A 14,763-nucleotide genomic window follows, 5' to 3' on the forward strand; every position below is an offset into this window, starting at 1 on the left:
TTCATTGCAAAAGTAATCTTTCATCAATGCAAAAGTTTCTTTAAGGAAAAGTGTTATTCACAAAACAAGCTCCAGCCACACGGCGGAGCCAATGCAAAAAGAAAAAAGAAACCAAATTCGACCCACTCACATGAGAAACACCCAGTGGTTTACTCACCCATTGATTCAATAAAAGACATTGCCTGATTGGGACATGTAAATACTTTGCGTCTGTCCTTCGTTTCTATTCTCAGTTTGGCCGGAAACATCAGAGCAAAAGTGATCTTTTGCTGATGTAAGTGTTTCTTACATTCCTTGAACCGATCGCGTTTCTCTCTTGTCGAACTCGCAAAGTCCGGGAACAAGAAAATATAATGGTTCTTCCAAAAAAAGCTTCCCTTTACTCCTCGCCTGGCGCAACACAAGATCTTTATTGGATGATCTCAGAAATCTGGCCAGAATCGATCTGGGCCTATTTCCCTCAGCAAATCTGTGAGCTGGGACTCTGTGAGCTCGCTCGATTTCCAGCTTGTGGCCTGTTATGCCGAGCAGACTCAGGAAAAGCTCATCTAGGACTTTCACCATATCTCTGCCCTCCACATGCTCAGGAATTCCAACAATTCGAACGTTATTCCTGCGGCTTCTATTCTCAAGATCTTCAAGCTTTTCAAGAACACGTTCCAAATCAACTTTGGTCGCGGGCGGATTAGCGGTTAACTCCCTCTCCGAAGATTCCAGATCATCGATTCTTCTCTCAACATCAGACACTCTTGTTACTAAATCAGTGAATTTTATTTTCATCGCCGTAATCGATCGCTGTATTACAGCGAGATCCTCCAAGTCAGCAAGAACCTTCGTCAACATCACCGTCATGTTGGACAACTGACACTGGATCTCCTCTCCCGCTGCGCTATCCAAATAGAGTCCCCGGTCTGTAGGCTTGTCGGGGCTTTCATCCTGAACACGTAAGTGTCTTTTAATGTCTCCAGAGCCCGAGGATTTTGACTTTTTGCCTCAAAAAGCAATTGTATAACTGGGTGTATCAAATTTCATCAGATTATAACATGAAAATAATAAATAAATTTGCAAAGTGCGCAGAGCTCATCGCTCACACGTCTGCTTCTTGCATGGCGTCACGTGACCATTTCCCGGATTTTGAATATTCGGACGTTTTGTTTGACATTTTAGTGCGGCTGTGTTGTTTAAACACGCTATGAGATGCAGGCGAGGGAGACGAGCCGGTGCGCTGGTCAAGCTCCGTCGGCGCGGCTTTTGAACAATGCTGCCGAGCATTCATCATAACAAAATGGACGAACTACATCTCCTCACCCGCACAAACAAGGACTTTTCAACCTCTGCTGCCTTGTGCTTCACAGAAACCTGGCTGAGCGAAGCTATTCCAGACAGTGCGTAACATCTGCCGGGCTTTCAGCTGTTCAGAGCAGATCGCGGAGTTAACAGGGAAAATGAGAAGCGGTGGAACATGCTTTTACATCAATGAAAGTTGGTGTACAGATGTAACAACGTTAAAGAGGATGTGCTGTCCTAATTTGGAAGCGCTCTTTATTAATTGTAAGCCTTTCTACTCGCCACAGGAGTTTTCCTCGTTTATTCTGGTGAGTGTGTATATCGCGCCAAACGCGTATGTGAACACAGCGCTGCAACAGCTGGCTGATCAATTCACAGACATGGAACAACAATATATACCCAGACTCAGTTATTATTATTCTTGGGGATTTTAACAAAGCAAATCTCACACATGAACTGCCCAAATACAAACAGCACATCACATGCCCCACCAGAGATAGGAACATACTGGATCATTGTTACACAACAATAAAGGATGCATATCGCTCTGTCCCTAGAGCAGCTTTGGGACTCTCTGATCACTGTCTGGTTCATCTTCTTCCAACCTACAGACAGAAATTAAAATCTGCTAAACCTGTATTAAGGACTGTAAAGAGATGGACCAACTAAGCAGAGCTGGAACTACAAGCCTGCTTTGACTGCACTGATTAGAGTGTTTTTGAGGCTGCAACCACAGACCTGGACAAGCTCACAGATACTGTTACATCATATATCAGTTTCTGTGTGGATATGTGCATTCCTACTAGGACTTATTTAACATTTAACCACTACAAACCATGGTTTACAGCGGAACTCAGGCAGCTTCGTCAGGCCAAAGAGGATGCTTACAGAGTTGGGGATAAAGTCTTGTACAATCAGGCCAGGAACACACTGAAAAAGGGAATCAGAGTGGCTAAAAGAAGATACTCTGAGAAGCTGAAAAACAAGTTTTCAGCTAACATCCCTGCATCAGTGTGGAGTGGCATGAAACAATTTACAAATTACAGGACTCCTACCCCCAACCCTGTAGGGAACCAACAACTGGCTGATGACCTTAATGTGTTCTACTGCAGATTTGAAAGGCCCAATCTCACACCCCACACCCACTCTGACCTTCACTTTACACAAACACCAACACCTCCTGCAACCCCCCTCCTCCCCCCTCCTGCTACTCAATCTACACTTAAGATCTGTGAAGATGATGTGAGCCGTGGCTTTTGAAAACAAAGGATAAGGAAAGCACAGGGCCCAGATGGAGTTTCACCTGCATGTCTTAGATCCTGTGCTAACCAGCTGGCCCCCATCTTTACACAGATCTTCAATAGATCACTGGAGCAGTGTGAAGTCCAATGCTGCTTCAAATGTTCCACTATCATCCCCATCCCAAATAAACCAAAAATCACAGGACTTAATGACTACAGACCTGTAGCCCTGACGTCTGTGGTCATGAAGTCATTTGAGAGACTGCTGTTGGCCCACCTGAAGGACATCACTGGACCTTTTCTAGATCCCCTTCAATTTGCTTATCGTGCAAACAAGTCTGTGGATGATGCATCAACATGGGATTGCATCATATCCTGCAACATCTGGACAGACCAGGGACATATGCAAGGATCCTTTTTGTGGACTTCAGTTCGGCTTTCAACACCATCATCCCAGCTATTCTCCGGACTAAATTACACCAACTCTCTGTTCCCATGTCTATCTGTCAGTGGATTACCAGCTTTCTGACAGACAGGCAGCAGCTTGTGAGACAGGGGAAACTCACTTCTAGCACCTGTACAATCAGCACTGGTGCCCCCCAGGGATGTGTGCTCTCCCCATTACTCTTCTCCCTCTACACCAACGACTGCATCTCCAAGGACCCCTCTGTCAAGCTCCTGAAGTTTGCAGACGACACCACTGTCATCGGCCTCATCCGAGATGACGATGTGTCTGCATACAGAAGGGAGGTTGAACAGCTGGCTGTCTGGTGCAGTCAGAACACCCTTGAGCTGAACACGCTCAAAACAGTGGAGATGATAGTGGACTTTAGGAGGAACACCCCAACACTGACCCCCCTCACCATTCTAAACAGCACTGTGGCAGCAGTGGAGTCATTCAGGTTCCTGGGCACTACCATCTCAAAGGACCTGAAGTGGGAGACCCACACTGACTCCATTGCGAAAAAGGCCCAGCAGAGGTTGTACTTCCTTCGCCAGTTGAGGAAGTTCAACCTGCCACAGGCGCTGCTGATACAGTTCTACTCAGCAGTCATTGAGTCTATCCTCTGCACTTCAATAACTGTTTGGTTCAGCTATGAAATCAGACATCAGAAGACTACAAAGGACAGTTCGGACTGCTGAGAGGATTATTGGTTGCCCCCTGCCCCCGGTTCAAGAACAATACACTTCCAGATTGAGGAAAAAGGCTGGAAAAATCACTCTGGACCCCACTCACCCTGCCCACTACCTTTTTGAACTGTTGCCTTCTGGCCGACGCTTCAGAGCTCTGAGCAACAGAACCGTCAGGCACAGGAACATTTTTTTCCCCTAGGCTATCCATCTCATGAACAGTTAAAACTGCCCCTTTGAGCAATAATTAATGTGCAATACACAGCTTAGTCTTTTTATATTATCCAACACATCCTACCTCTTCTGCCATTACATTCCCTTGCACTGTACATAACCTTTATGTTTTAGACATTATATTTGCACTACGTATGTGTATGTGTGTGTGTATGTATGTATGTATATATATATTCATATATGTGTATATATGTGTATATGTATGTATATGTTTATGTATGTGTGTGTGTGTGTATGTGTGTGCATGTATATGTATGTATGTATGTGTGTATGTATGTATGTGTATATATATATATATATATATATATATATATGTGTGTGTGTGTGTGTGTGTATGTATGTGTATATGTATGTATATGTGTGTGTATGTGTGTGTATATATATATATATATATATATATATATATATATATATATATATATATATATATATATATATATGTATGTAGTCTATTGTGTATTCTATATATACATTTTTCTTTTTAATATTTATCTATTTTTTTGTGTGTGTGTTTATGTATATGTATGTGTATATGTATGTATATGTGTAAGTATGTGTGTGTGTGTGTGTGTGTGTGTTTCTTTTCAATATTTATCTATTTTTTATTCAATTTTAATTATTTTTTAAAAGTCTTGTTGCTGTTTTTGTATTGTTGTGTTCTGGAAGCTCCTGTCACCAAGATAAATTCCTTGTATGTGTAAGCATACTTGGCAATAAAGCTCATTCTGATTTTGATTCCGATTCTGAAAGGCTACGGTAACTCATTAAATAAACACTCTGTACAATTGTAGTGAGCAGAATAGCATCTCAGAATGCACAACATGTCGATCCTTGAGGCGGATGGGCCGCTAACACCCATCAGTCATTGCTTGAATGCCACAGCCTATTTGAGTACTGTTGCTGACCATGTGCATTACCCATCTTCCAATGGCTATTTCAAGCATGACAATGCACCATGTCACAAAGCAAAAGTCATCTCAAACTGGTTTCATGAACATGACAATGAGTTCACTGTTCTTCAGTGGCCTTCCCAGTCACCAGATCTGAATCCATTAGAACACCTTTGGGATGTGGTAGAACGGGAGATTCGCAGCATGAATGTGCATCTGACAAATCTGTAGAAATTGCGTGATGCAGTCATGTTAACATGGCCCAGAATCTCAAAGAAATGTTTCCAACATCTTGTGGAATCCATACCACGAAGAATTGAGCCTGTTTTGAGAGCAAAGTTAGGCCCTACCCAGTATTAATATAGTATTCCTAATAAAGTGCTCAGTGAGTGTATACACTGATGAGCCAAAACATTATGACCACTCACAGGTGAAGCGAATAACGTTGATCATCTTCTAACAAGGCCACATGTCAAGGTCTAAGTAGATTAGATGGTAAGCGAACAATCAGTTCTCGTAGTGAATACAGGAGAAATGGGCAGGAGTAAAGACCTGAGTGACTTTGACAAGGACCAAATTGTTATGGCCAGATGACTGGGTCAGAGCATCTCTGCAATGGCAAGGCTTGTGGGGTGCTCCTGGTCAGCAGTTGTGAATACGTACCAAAAGTGGTCCGAGGAGGGACAAACCACAAACCGGCGAGAGGGTGTTGGGTGCCCAAGGCCCATCGATGTGCAAAGGCAAGGAAGGCTACTGTCAGGTCCGAACCGACAGAAGGTCTGCTGCTGCACAGAAAATTGTAATGATGGTAACGGGAGGAATGTGTCACAACACACAGTGCATCATACCCTGCTGCATATGGGGCAGCATAGATGCAGACTGGTAAGAGTTCCCATGATGACCCCTGCCCATTCACGCTGGTGAATTAAACACTGACATCTACAGTTATCATATAACCATTTCTCTATATCACATTTTGTTAAAATTCATAAAAACATATTGGCACAAACTTAATTAACACTAAAAATTATTATATACAAACATTCAAGGCATTAAAGGGACAGTTTACCTAAAAATGAAAGTTCTCTCATCATTTACTCACCCTCATGAAATCTCAGATGTGTATGACTTTCTTTCTTCTGCTGAACACAAACAAAGATTTTTAGAAGATTATTTAAGTTCAATAAGTGAATGGGTACCAACATTTTGGAGCTCAAAAAAGCATATGAAGGCAGCATAAAAGTAATCCATACGACTCCAGTGGTTAAATCCATGTCTTCTGAAGTGACATGATAAGTGTGGGTAAGAAGTAGATCAACATTTAAGTCCTTTGTTTTTAGCAATTCACATTCTTCATGCATATTGCCACCTACTGGGCTGGGATAATAAATTATAGTATAATTATTTATTTATTTATTTATTTATTTTGGTTATTGTTGATCTGTTTCTCACCCACAACTATCATATCACTTCTGAAGACATTGATTTAACCACTGGAGTCGTATGGGTTACTTTTATGCTGCCTTGACAGTATATGCTTTTTGGAGCTTCAAAATTTTGGTGCCCATTCAGTTGCATTGTATGGACCTACAGAACTGAAATATTCTTCTAAAATCTTTGTGAAAGTCATACACATCTGGGATGGCATGAGGTTAAGTAAATGATGAGAGAATTTTCATTTTTAGGTGAACTATTCCTAAATCAGACAATAATGTAGCATACAGTATATCATATGAATCTAACTTACTCTTTTACGCATACACTGTCCGTCCATATGAACTTGAGCAAGCAAGAATAACTGCGTTCATAAAGCACAATTGCGCCACCGCATGACTTTATTCACCAACTACTCCGTTTACGCAGCAACGCATATTACGTACTGCTCGCGCTTATTCACGTTGCTCCACGAACGCGCCAACCCTGAAGAATTCTGAACACTCACGGTCGTTTCAAAATACCAATAATGTTCCAATTTTTTTTTTTTTTTTTTTTTTTTTTGGTTTGTAAACATTTCTAGGTCACTTAAACAGAGGATGTTTCGTATGTTTTAGGTAGGCGTGCTTTTCTCAGCTATACTAGCTATTTAAATACTAGTATGTTATATATATATATATATATATATATATATATATATATATATATATATATATATATATATATATATATATATATATATATAACATAGCCTTTATATAATACAAATATAAATATTATACTCTATATAAATACTTCTTCACACAATAGGCTATTTTTCAGGCTCTTTGCAATTTACATGCCTATTAGAGACTACGAAGCCTGTCTGTTCAGGCGACACGTGCTCACACCTTGCTCTAAGTGTGGCTAATTCACACTTGGGCGCAACAGGCGCTCAGGTGCCAAATGTTTCCACGTGCCCATTTGTTGTGTTGTTCAGTAATGGTTCAGCAGCTTGCGCCAAGTTTAACATTTCCGAATTGATCGACGGTCACCAGACAGCTGATGTGTATAACAAATCAAACGTGTAACTTAATGGTTTTGCATTGAACAAGATGGAAATGATTGTAAATTACCCAAGCACCTTTCTCTACGAAGCAACTTCAAAGCCTGATTTCTGGTTTAATGTCCAGTGATGTAAAAAATAACAATTCGGGGATTTTAAGTTTCACAATGTCTCTTGCCGTTTAGGACCTCATGTTCATAACCTCAATGTTCTATTAAAGTCATATACAGACAATATAGCATACAATAATTTTTTTGTTTAACTAGACCTACATACATGGCTTATATAGACCCTGTTTTGGGCAGCGTATGGGGCTGCATAGCCGCAGACCGGTCAGAGTTCCCATAGAGTTAGTTTTTGTCACAACGCTTTTGATCAAATTATGGTCGGTTTCTTAGTTTGTCATGAAAACTCAATCAAATTTCAACATTCATGTAAATGTCATCCCCCATTTCAACCTCTGTGGTCATGCAAGATATTACCATGTCTTTCCCCATCCCTAAATCCGGACCGTTTGGCCATGCACCATATTCACTGTTAAACAGACGTGTTAAAATAATCATAACACTAATGGAATTATGAGCAAGGGTGTGCATGCCATCACTCTGCTCGAACTAACATTAAACGTTCCCACGGAATTTTTCTTAAGACATGCATGGTGCCCATATACAGGGGTCAAAAAGTTAAGCAACACATGGCAAGTGCAATTATATTATAGGAAAAAATTAAACTTTATGTCTTCTAAATTTTTGACAAGCAACATATCTCATCCTAAAGTTCCCATTGCCATTAATGTAATTCGTGTGCATGAACTCAATGGAAAGCCACATTATTTGCAACAACACCTATCTTTGCTTTCGTCGAAAAAATAAACTTTAAATTGCGTATATATACTCTAGCTCAGCATGCTACACTGATACTTTGTTGTTGTTGTTGTTGTTGGTTTTACGTAATTCAATTATGGACATTGGTTCCACATAATGAAAATGAGTTTCCTTAATATGAAATGAAAATGTAGGCTCTATTTACATGTTTTGTGTTGTGTAAACCCAAAGGAATTAAGTTAATCGAACATAAATTAACAAGTCTCCTATTTCTTTCATTCTTTGTAGAAATACATTAAAATAACACCTATTTCAAAATGTACTCTCCCAATCCAGTCTCATGCAAAGAATGCTGGGAAATGTAAAACCCCTGTCCCTTTTCAGAAATACTTTGATGCAACAACATTTTTTCACATATTTCCAACACAACTGAATTAAGTAAATAAAGTTGGATTGTATACATGAAATTAAGTTGAGACCAATGTTAAAGAATTGTGTTGGATTAACTCAATTTAATTAAGTTAATTGAGAAAGCAGTAAAAGTCATGTTGAGTGAACACTATATGTTAGAAGTCTAAATCCATTTGATAATTTAATATCAATAATCAAATCACTTTTTTATGACTGTGTTGAATTTTACTTGGACTTTACACAATATGATTATGTTCTCATCTCAAACAGAAATGTATTAGGTTGATTTCATTTATTGATTTATTTATTTTCTCCAGTGGATGTGTTATTTATGGAAACCTTCGAAATATGACTAATAATTAACTTCCGGCCGTTTCAACTTTTTAAGCAACATAACTGCTTTTGAAAAAGTTGGAACACGTCAAACACAGGTGCGAATATTTAATAGGCCTACACCCTGGACTGAACATACATTTAGACCTACAGATACACAAGGCGTGCAATTATGGACATATTTGATAGGACTATGTATTTGAATAATATAACAAAATAGCTTAAATTACGCATTGCAAGCTCAAACTCTGCACGGAGGTCATTCAAAGTTAAGCCCAGACCAAGCCGACCATATTCCGTATTGGGTGTTTATTCGTTTCTGCGCTATTTTCTTCTGACCGTTGAAAGGCAACATGTTCACGCGCTACAGGTGCGAAGGCAATGCGCGAGAATCGTTGCGCATCTGATGAAATGCTAAACACCCCTGCAAAGTTGAGTACCCTAATTTCGTAGTGCGAGTGTGTTCGTTTTTACACGTTTTCAGTTCCATAACATTCTGTTCCCACAAGAAAAGCTGGACTTTGCATCGCACAAATAGGTTATATTTATTTTAGGAAATTGAGTTTAAAAAGTGGAACACACTTGAACACGGATTGTGGCCAGTTATTAATAGATCAACATTATAAGCAATTTGCCATGACTGAAGAACATGTAGCCTACATAGGCCTATTATAGCTAAGATTTGATTTTAATAGCAATAACATTGGGAGGGCTTTGAGACAACATTATCATCGCGTGCCATGTAATGTAATTCAAAATCTTCAATTGCTGCCTTCTCCAATGATCGACCGTTGGGAGATTGTCGTTTCTATAAATTGGCCTACAAGAGTTTCTGGGAAAAAAATATTGATTTATTATTATTTACTGTTGCGTGTAGTAAGTAACATAGAATTTGGACAATGGTTAAGTATACACATTTGTGTGCGTGTGCTTAAAGGTCGTGAACTTTGAGAGGAGCGTGCTGCATAGAGAACGGAGTGTCAAGAAGTCAGTCCTCAAAATGCACTGATTTGCCTGTGTATGGACTTATTGGCGCAATAAAGTGAACAAACTATAGTCAATAAAGGCATAAGCGTTCAATTACGTGATTGGTTATTCTTATCACCCTACGAACAGCAGTCAAGGTGGTCAGATCTAGGCCTATTTAAAGATAAAGTCTTTAGAACCATTTATAAGACGAACTTTAGTTTCGCAATTCTTAGTTAATTAGATTCGCTAGCACAAAATGTGCAGCAACGATCTTTGATTTTACTTAATCGATTTATAGTTTCTTATCTGGGAATATATTAAAAGGTTAACCAGCAAAGAGTCATATCAGGGAACGCGGCCATACGGTTAAATGCGTCATTCACACCTCGCCACCAATGAAAGGCCGACAGCCCCTATAAAAACTCGCCTAAGCAAGTTCCTTCATTATTTGAAGAATATCCTCATGTAAGCAAGACCAATCGGAATATACTCATTTTTTTCTCTGCTCAACTCTACTGAACTCTCGCTTCAACTCGAACCAGTTGCTGCTGCAAACTCCTGCAAACAGATTATGGTCATTCCAAAAATGGCAAATCGTCGACCAACTAAAAGAGTGAGTGATTAAATTGGTCACTTTTTGTGATATTTCTGACTGTTATATTCTTTGACACTGTTTCTGAACTGATTTTCAGACTACACATCATAACATTTAGCCTATTTATTTTCAACTGACATTTTTAGGATTTTCATTTTTTAACTGAACGTTTTAAAGTTTCATTTTCTAACTTATAAAATAAATTCATCATATAATGTCCGTCTAGATCTTGAAACCGGTAATAGAGAAGAAACGGAGAGACCGGATTAACCAGCGTTTAGATGAGCTGCGAAAGCTTCTCCTGGATAACACTCTAGACACGGTAAATTCAATGTTTCATTGTAAAACAATGACTTTTTAACATAAGTGGAAACGGAAATGTTTCAGCAACATAATGCATTTACATGAACTTTTACAGCGACTCCAAAACCCTAAACTGGAGAAGGCTGAAATTCTGGAATTAACTGTCGAGTACATCAAGAAAAAACCGAAAGATGCGAGGGAAAGTCAAGGTAAGTTTTCTGTCTGCATTTAAAAAAAATGTCAAATGTGAACTGAACTGTGCCCATACCAATCTGTTGTATTTAGCCTATATATGAACATATTTTGACCTCGTAATTATGTAGGGATCTAAAAGGATGGCTTACTATTTACTGATTTATTGACTGAAAGATTCTAATTTATTTTATGTCTCTGTCTCTCCCCCTCCTCTTTATATCATTCTCTGTTCCTTAATCACTACCCTATTCTAACCTGAAAATAACTCCATATTCCTAACTTTCCAACTCATTTTGGCAATCAATAATACCATGGTCCTACCCCCTAAACACTTCTCCTCTGGCTTTACTCCATTTGTCCCAATCCCTTGATTATCTTAACTTTTCTTGACCAACCTTTTAATTAACCCTTTAATAACAACAATGTACACTAATTATTTCCTTCTCATCTCATCTGAACACTGCTTTTTAACCCCCTCATTCTTTTTGTATTTTCAACATTGCTTCATTTTACTCCCCTTATCTCCTTTCTTTCCTTTTTTTGCACACCTTTAACTCCATGACCCCCCTTGTCCTTAAACCCACCCCCACCTCAGGAGATTCTAACAAGAACTCAGACCCACATGATGCTAACCCTCCTACTCTGCTCACTGGGAGACTCCATGTACCATTTGCTTCATTCCACGAGCCTGTCAATGCCCAGAAACAGATACCCTCAAATCCAATCTACAAAGCTGGTTTTAAGGAGTGCGTCTCTCGCCTGGCCAGCTTCATCGAGTGCGTAGAGGCTTCTCAGCGGGACGGCTTCATTCAGGGGCTGTGCCAGCACCTTGACTCTTACAGCAGTGCTCTTCCCCAGGCCAGGATTTCTGCTCAGGCTGCCCACCATCCTTGGATCCCAAGTGCAGAGTTGACATGCAGGCTGGACTTGCCTGCAATGGGACCCACAAGAGCCAACAACGAGTCTTTTTCCTACACCAATAGTTTGTATCCCAATTCTTTTATGCTCCACCACCCACATCCCACAGGACAGTCCATGACACACCCCTACCTCTCTCCACCATACTCCAATTCTCCTCCACCCTCTCCTTGTTACTCAAGCAGCACTCCCCCTTTCTCCAGCTCTCCCACATACCTCTCTGTACCCTGCCACTTCCATTTCCCTCCCACCGTCTCCCCGCTCTCCACTGACTCTTCATCGTCATCATCCTCTCTCAGCATCTCACCTCCTGCAGCGGCAGTAGTTCCTGGACCCCATCTTCAGGCCTCCTTTGGCTCACCCAAACACGTGCGACCCACGGCATCAGTGCCGCCTGGCCAACCACGGACTCTGAGACGAACTCTGTTCCAGAACCAAACACATTCTGTCTGGAGGCCCTGGTGAGCAACCCCCCAAAACAGTGACTCAAAACTTAGCAGTAAAATACAGAGCATTGTTCTCTCAGTTATAATAATTACTTACATATCAGCAACCAATACATCAGTGCATCCCTTCACACAATGTCATAGTTCTACAACAGACATAGTTGTTATCAATGTTTTTGGGTGCATTCTGGAATCTTTGTACTTGCCACTGCCACATTCCTTTGTACTGCATACTATCTTCCTTTCTGAATTCTTTATTGTATACAAAATGTGTAAATATATTTATATTTTCCCTCATGTACATTGTAAATTAATTGTACATCTTTCACTTAATAAATCTATATAATTTTGTTAATTTGTATGCCTTTTTATTTAAGTACAATACTTCTTTGTATGAGTTTTCATTTTAGTATTTTAGTTTCTCAGTTAATATGAGGACATAAAAACTGCATGTAGGATAATTATTTGGGCTGTGAATCTATACGTATTTCAAATGAATTAATCTCAGTTTTCTGTATTTAATCACGATTAATCAAGGTACATGGTGCATTAAAACCTTAAAATATAATCATACATGTATTAACTTTATACTTTGTCTCAAAGAACTTGCAAGTAATTGGTTAGTCATCATGTATTTTAAATATGCACATGTTAAAATGTTCAGTTTTTTTTTAGCAGATAGTTAATTAGACACATTTTAACAAGTATAAATCTTTGATTCAAGTATATACTTTAAAATCAGTGGGCATGCTGTAATTAAACATTGGGGAAAATCTTCTGGCCTTTTTCACTGGACTTTTTTAATGATAGGATAAACTTGGGAGATTGAATTCATATCAGTGTTTATTGGCAAGATAGCATTACTGTAAGTGCAGGCTACATTGCCAGTTCATTATTAGACACTATACAGATACTAACAAAATGAATGCTTAAGTTTAATTTGCTGAAGTTTAAAATCTCAAAACTATTATTTTCTACAAAACTATTATATTATGCATAGGACATGCATCACACGTAATAAAGCGTACACTGCTCCACACAATCAGTAATTTCTGCACAAGGATGTGCAGTCCAGTGGAGCGTGTGGAAATGTATATATGCCAATTTTAGCCACAGGAGGTGGGGAAAACATTAGTGAAGTTTCAGGAAGTGAAAAAACCTGATGCTGCATAATTTTTTTAACGCATTAAACAGTCATAAAATTGCAGAAATTAACGCGTTAAATTTCCCAGCCCTAATAATTATACAAGAAATTGATTTAAAAAAAAATAGTTTTAGATAATTTAAAGAGTATATAGCATGTAACATTGCAAGAGGTTATTTGGGGTTCTAAATAGAAACCTAGTTCTTTTTCCATCTCAAAAGATCCCTTTATGCCAAAAAGGTTCTATTTACAAAGATTTACAAAGTTTTGATCTTATTTATTAGTCTTATGCGTACAATTTTGACTTATAGTCAATGTTAAATTATTAAATTTGAATGATTTTTAAATAGGCTACAGAATGATTACTAATTAGACTTTTAGCTTATTATTACAAACCTATAGATTTATTAATTCTCATTACCACTGCATCATGTAATTTATGCTTGTGTTATTGTAAATACAGACTATAAAAATGCTTAACTTTATTAAACTGTGCTTAAATGTGTCTTTATATGGTTATTTCATTTTTTTCTAGTGGTATGGTATATATATAAATTATTTAATTCCCACATCCATTAAATGTTCTGGTAATAAAACAAAAACTCAATGAAAAACTAACCTATTAGAACCTTTTAGGTGTTCAAAATATGAAGTGAGTGATAGAACCCTTATGGTTTCTATCCAGAATCTTTTCTGCTAAGAGTGCTGCTGTCACTGCTTGACATGTCATGTCAACTACCCATTAATAAATTACACCGATCAGCCACAACATTAAAACCACATGCCTAATATTGTGTAGTATTGTACTAATATTGTCCCCCCTGTGCCATCAAAACAGCGCCAACCCGCATCTCAGAGTAGAATTCTGATTTGATATTCTTCTCACCACAATTGTACAGAGTGGTTATCTGAGTTACCATAGACTTTATCAGTTCGAACCAGTCTGGCCATTCTAAAAAACAAAAAACATCCAGTGAGTGGCAATTCTGTGGACGGAAACGCCTTGTTGATGAGAGAGGTCAACAGAGAATGGCCAGACTAGTTCGAACTGAACATGTTACCATGCCCATTTTTGCTGCACTGTATCTTTTTTCCTGGGCAATAATTGAGGAAATGTTCAGTAGCTTTTATGTAGTCAAGGCCTTAAGGTATGTGACTGTACAGAAACTGATCTTAAACATCATCATCCATCCTGAGAAATATTCACTGGTGTAAAAAGTGTGACGTCTAGCAGAAAACCTGTTTTCAGATACAGATGGCTCTCAATTTTTTGACCAATGAAAACATGCCCTCTGCTGGACAAAGACAGTTACTGCCAACATTTTACCTCCACAAAAAAAAAAAAAAAAAACAATGGTTCAAC

General features: G+C 38.8%; 1 protein-coding gene across 1 annotated transcript; it reads left to right on the forward strand.

Annotated features, from left to right (window-relative positions):
• The first annotated feature begins 10,283 nt into the window (after window positions 1–10,283).
• LOC127426274 (transcription factor HES-7-like) lies at window positions 10,284–12,543 on the forward strand. Its single transcript, XM_051672968.1, has 4 exons — window positions 10,284–10,412; window positions 10,621–10,716; window positions 10,813–10,906; window positions 11,488–12,543. The coding sequence occupies exons 1-4, from the start codon at window positions 10,371–10,373 to the stop codon at window positions 12,273–12,275; spliced, it is 1,020 nt and encodes a 339-aa protein (XP_051528928.1). The 5' UTR covers window positions 10,284–10,370; the 3' UTR covers window positions 12,276–12,543.
• The last annotated feature ends 2,220 nt before the right edge of the window (window positions 12,544–14,763 follow it).

Source organism: Myxocyprinus asiaticus, chromosome 3 (genome assembly GCF_019703515.2).
Source record: "Myxocyprinus asiaticus isolate MX2 ecotype Aquarium Trade chromosome 3, UBuf_Myxa_2, whole genome shotgun sequence".
NCBI classification, from domain to species: domain Eukaryota; kingdom Metazoa; phylum Chordata; class Actinopteri; order Cypriniformes; family Catostomidae; genus Myxocyprinus; species Myxocyprinus asiaticus.

Coding starts and splice junctions, on each gene's coding strand:
- LOC127426274 (XM_051672968.1), top strand. CDS start 10,371: ATGGTCATTCCAAAAATGGCAAATCGTCGACCAACTAAAAGA. Junction 10,717..10,812: donor TGGATAACACTCTAGACACG/GTAAATTCAATG, acceptor GAACTTTTACAG/CGACTCCAAAACCCTAAACT. Junction 10,907..11,487: donor AGATGCGAGGGAAAGTCAAG/GTAAGTTTTCTG, acceptor CCCCCACCTCAG/GAGATTCTAACAAGAACTCA.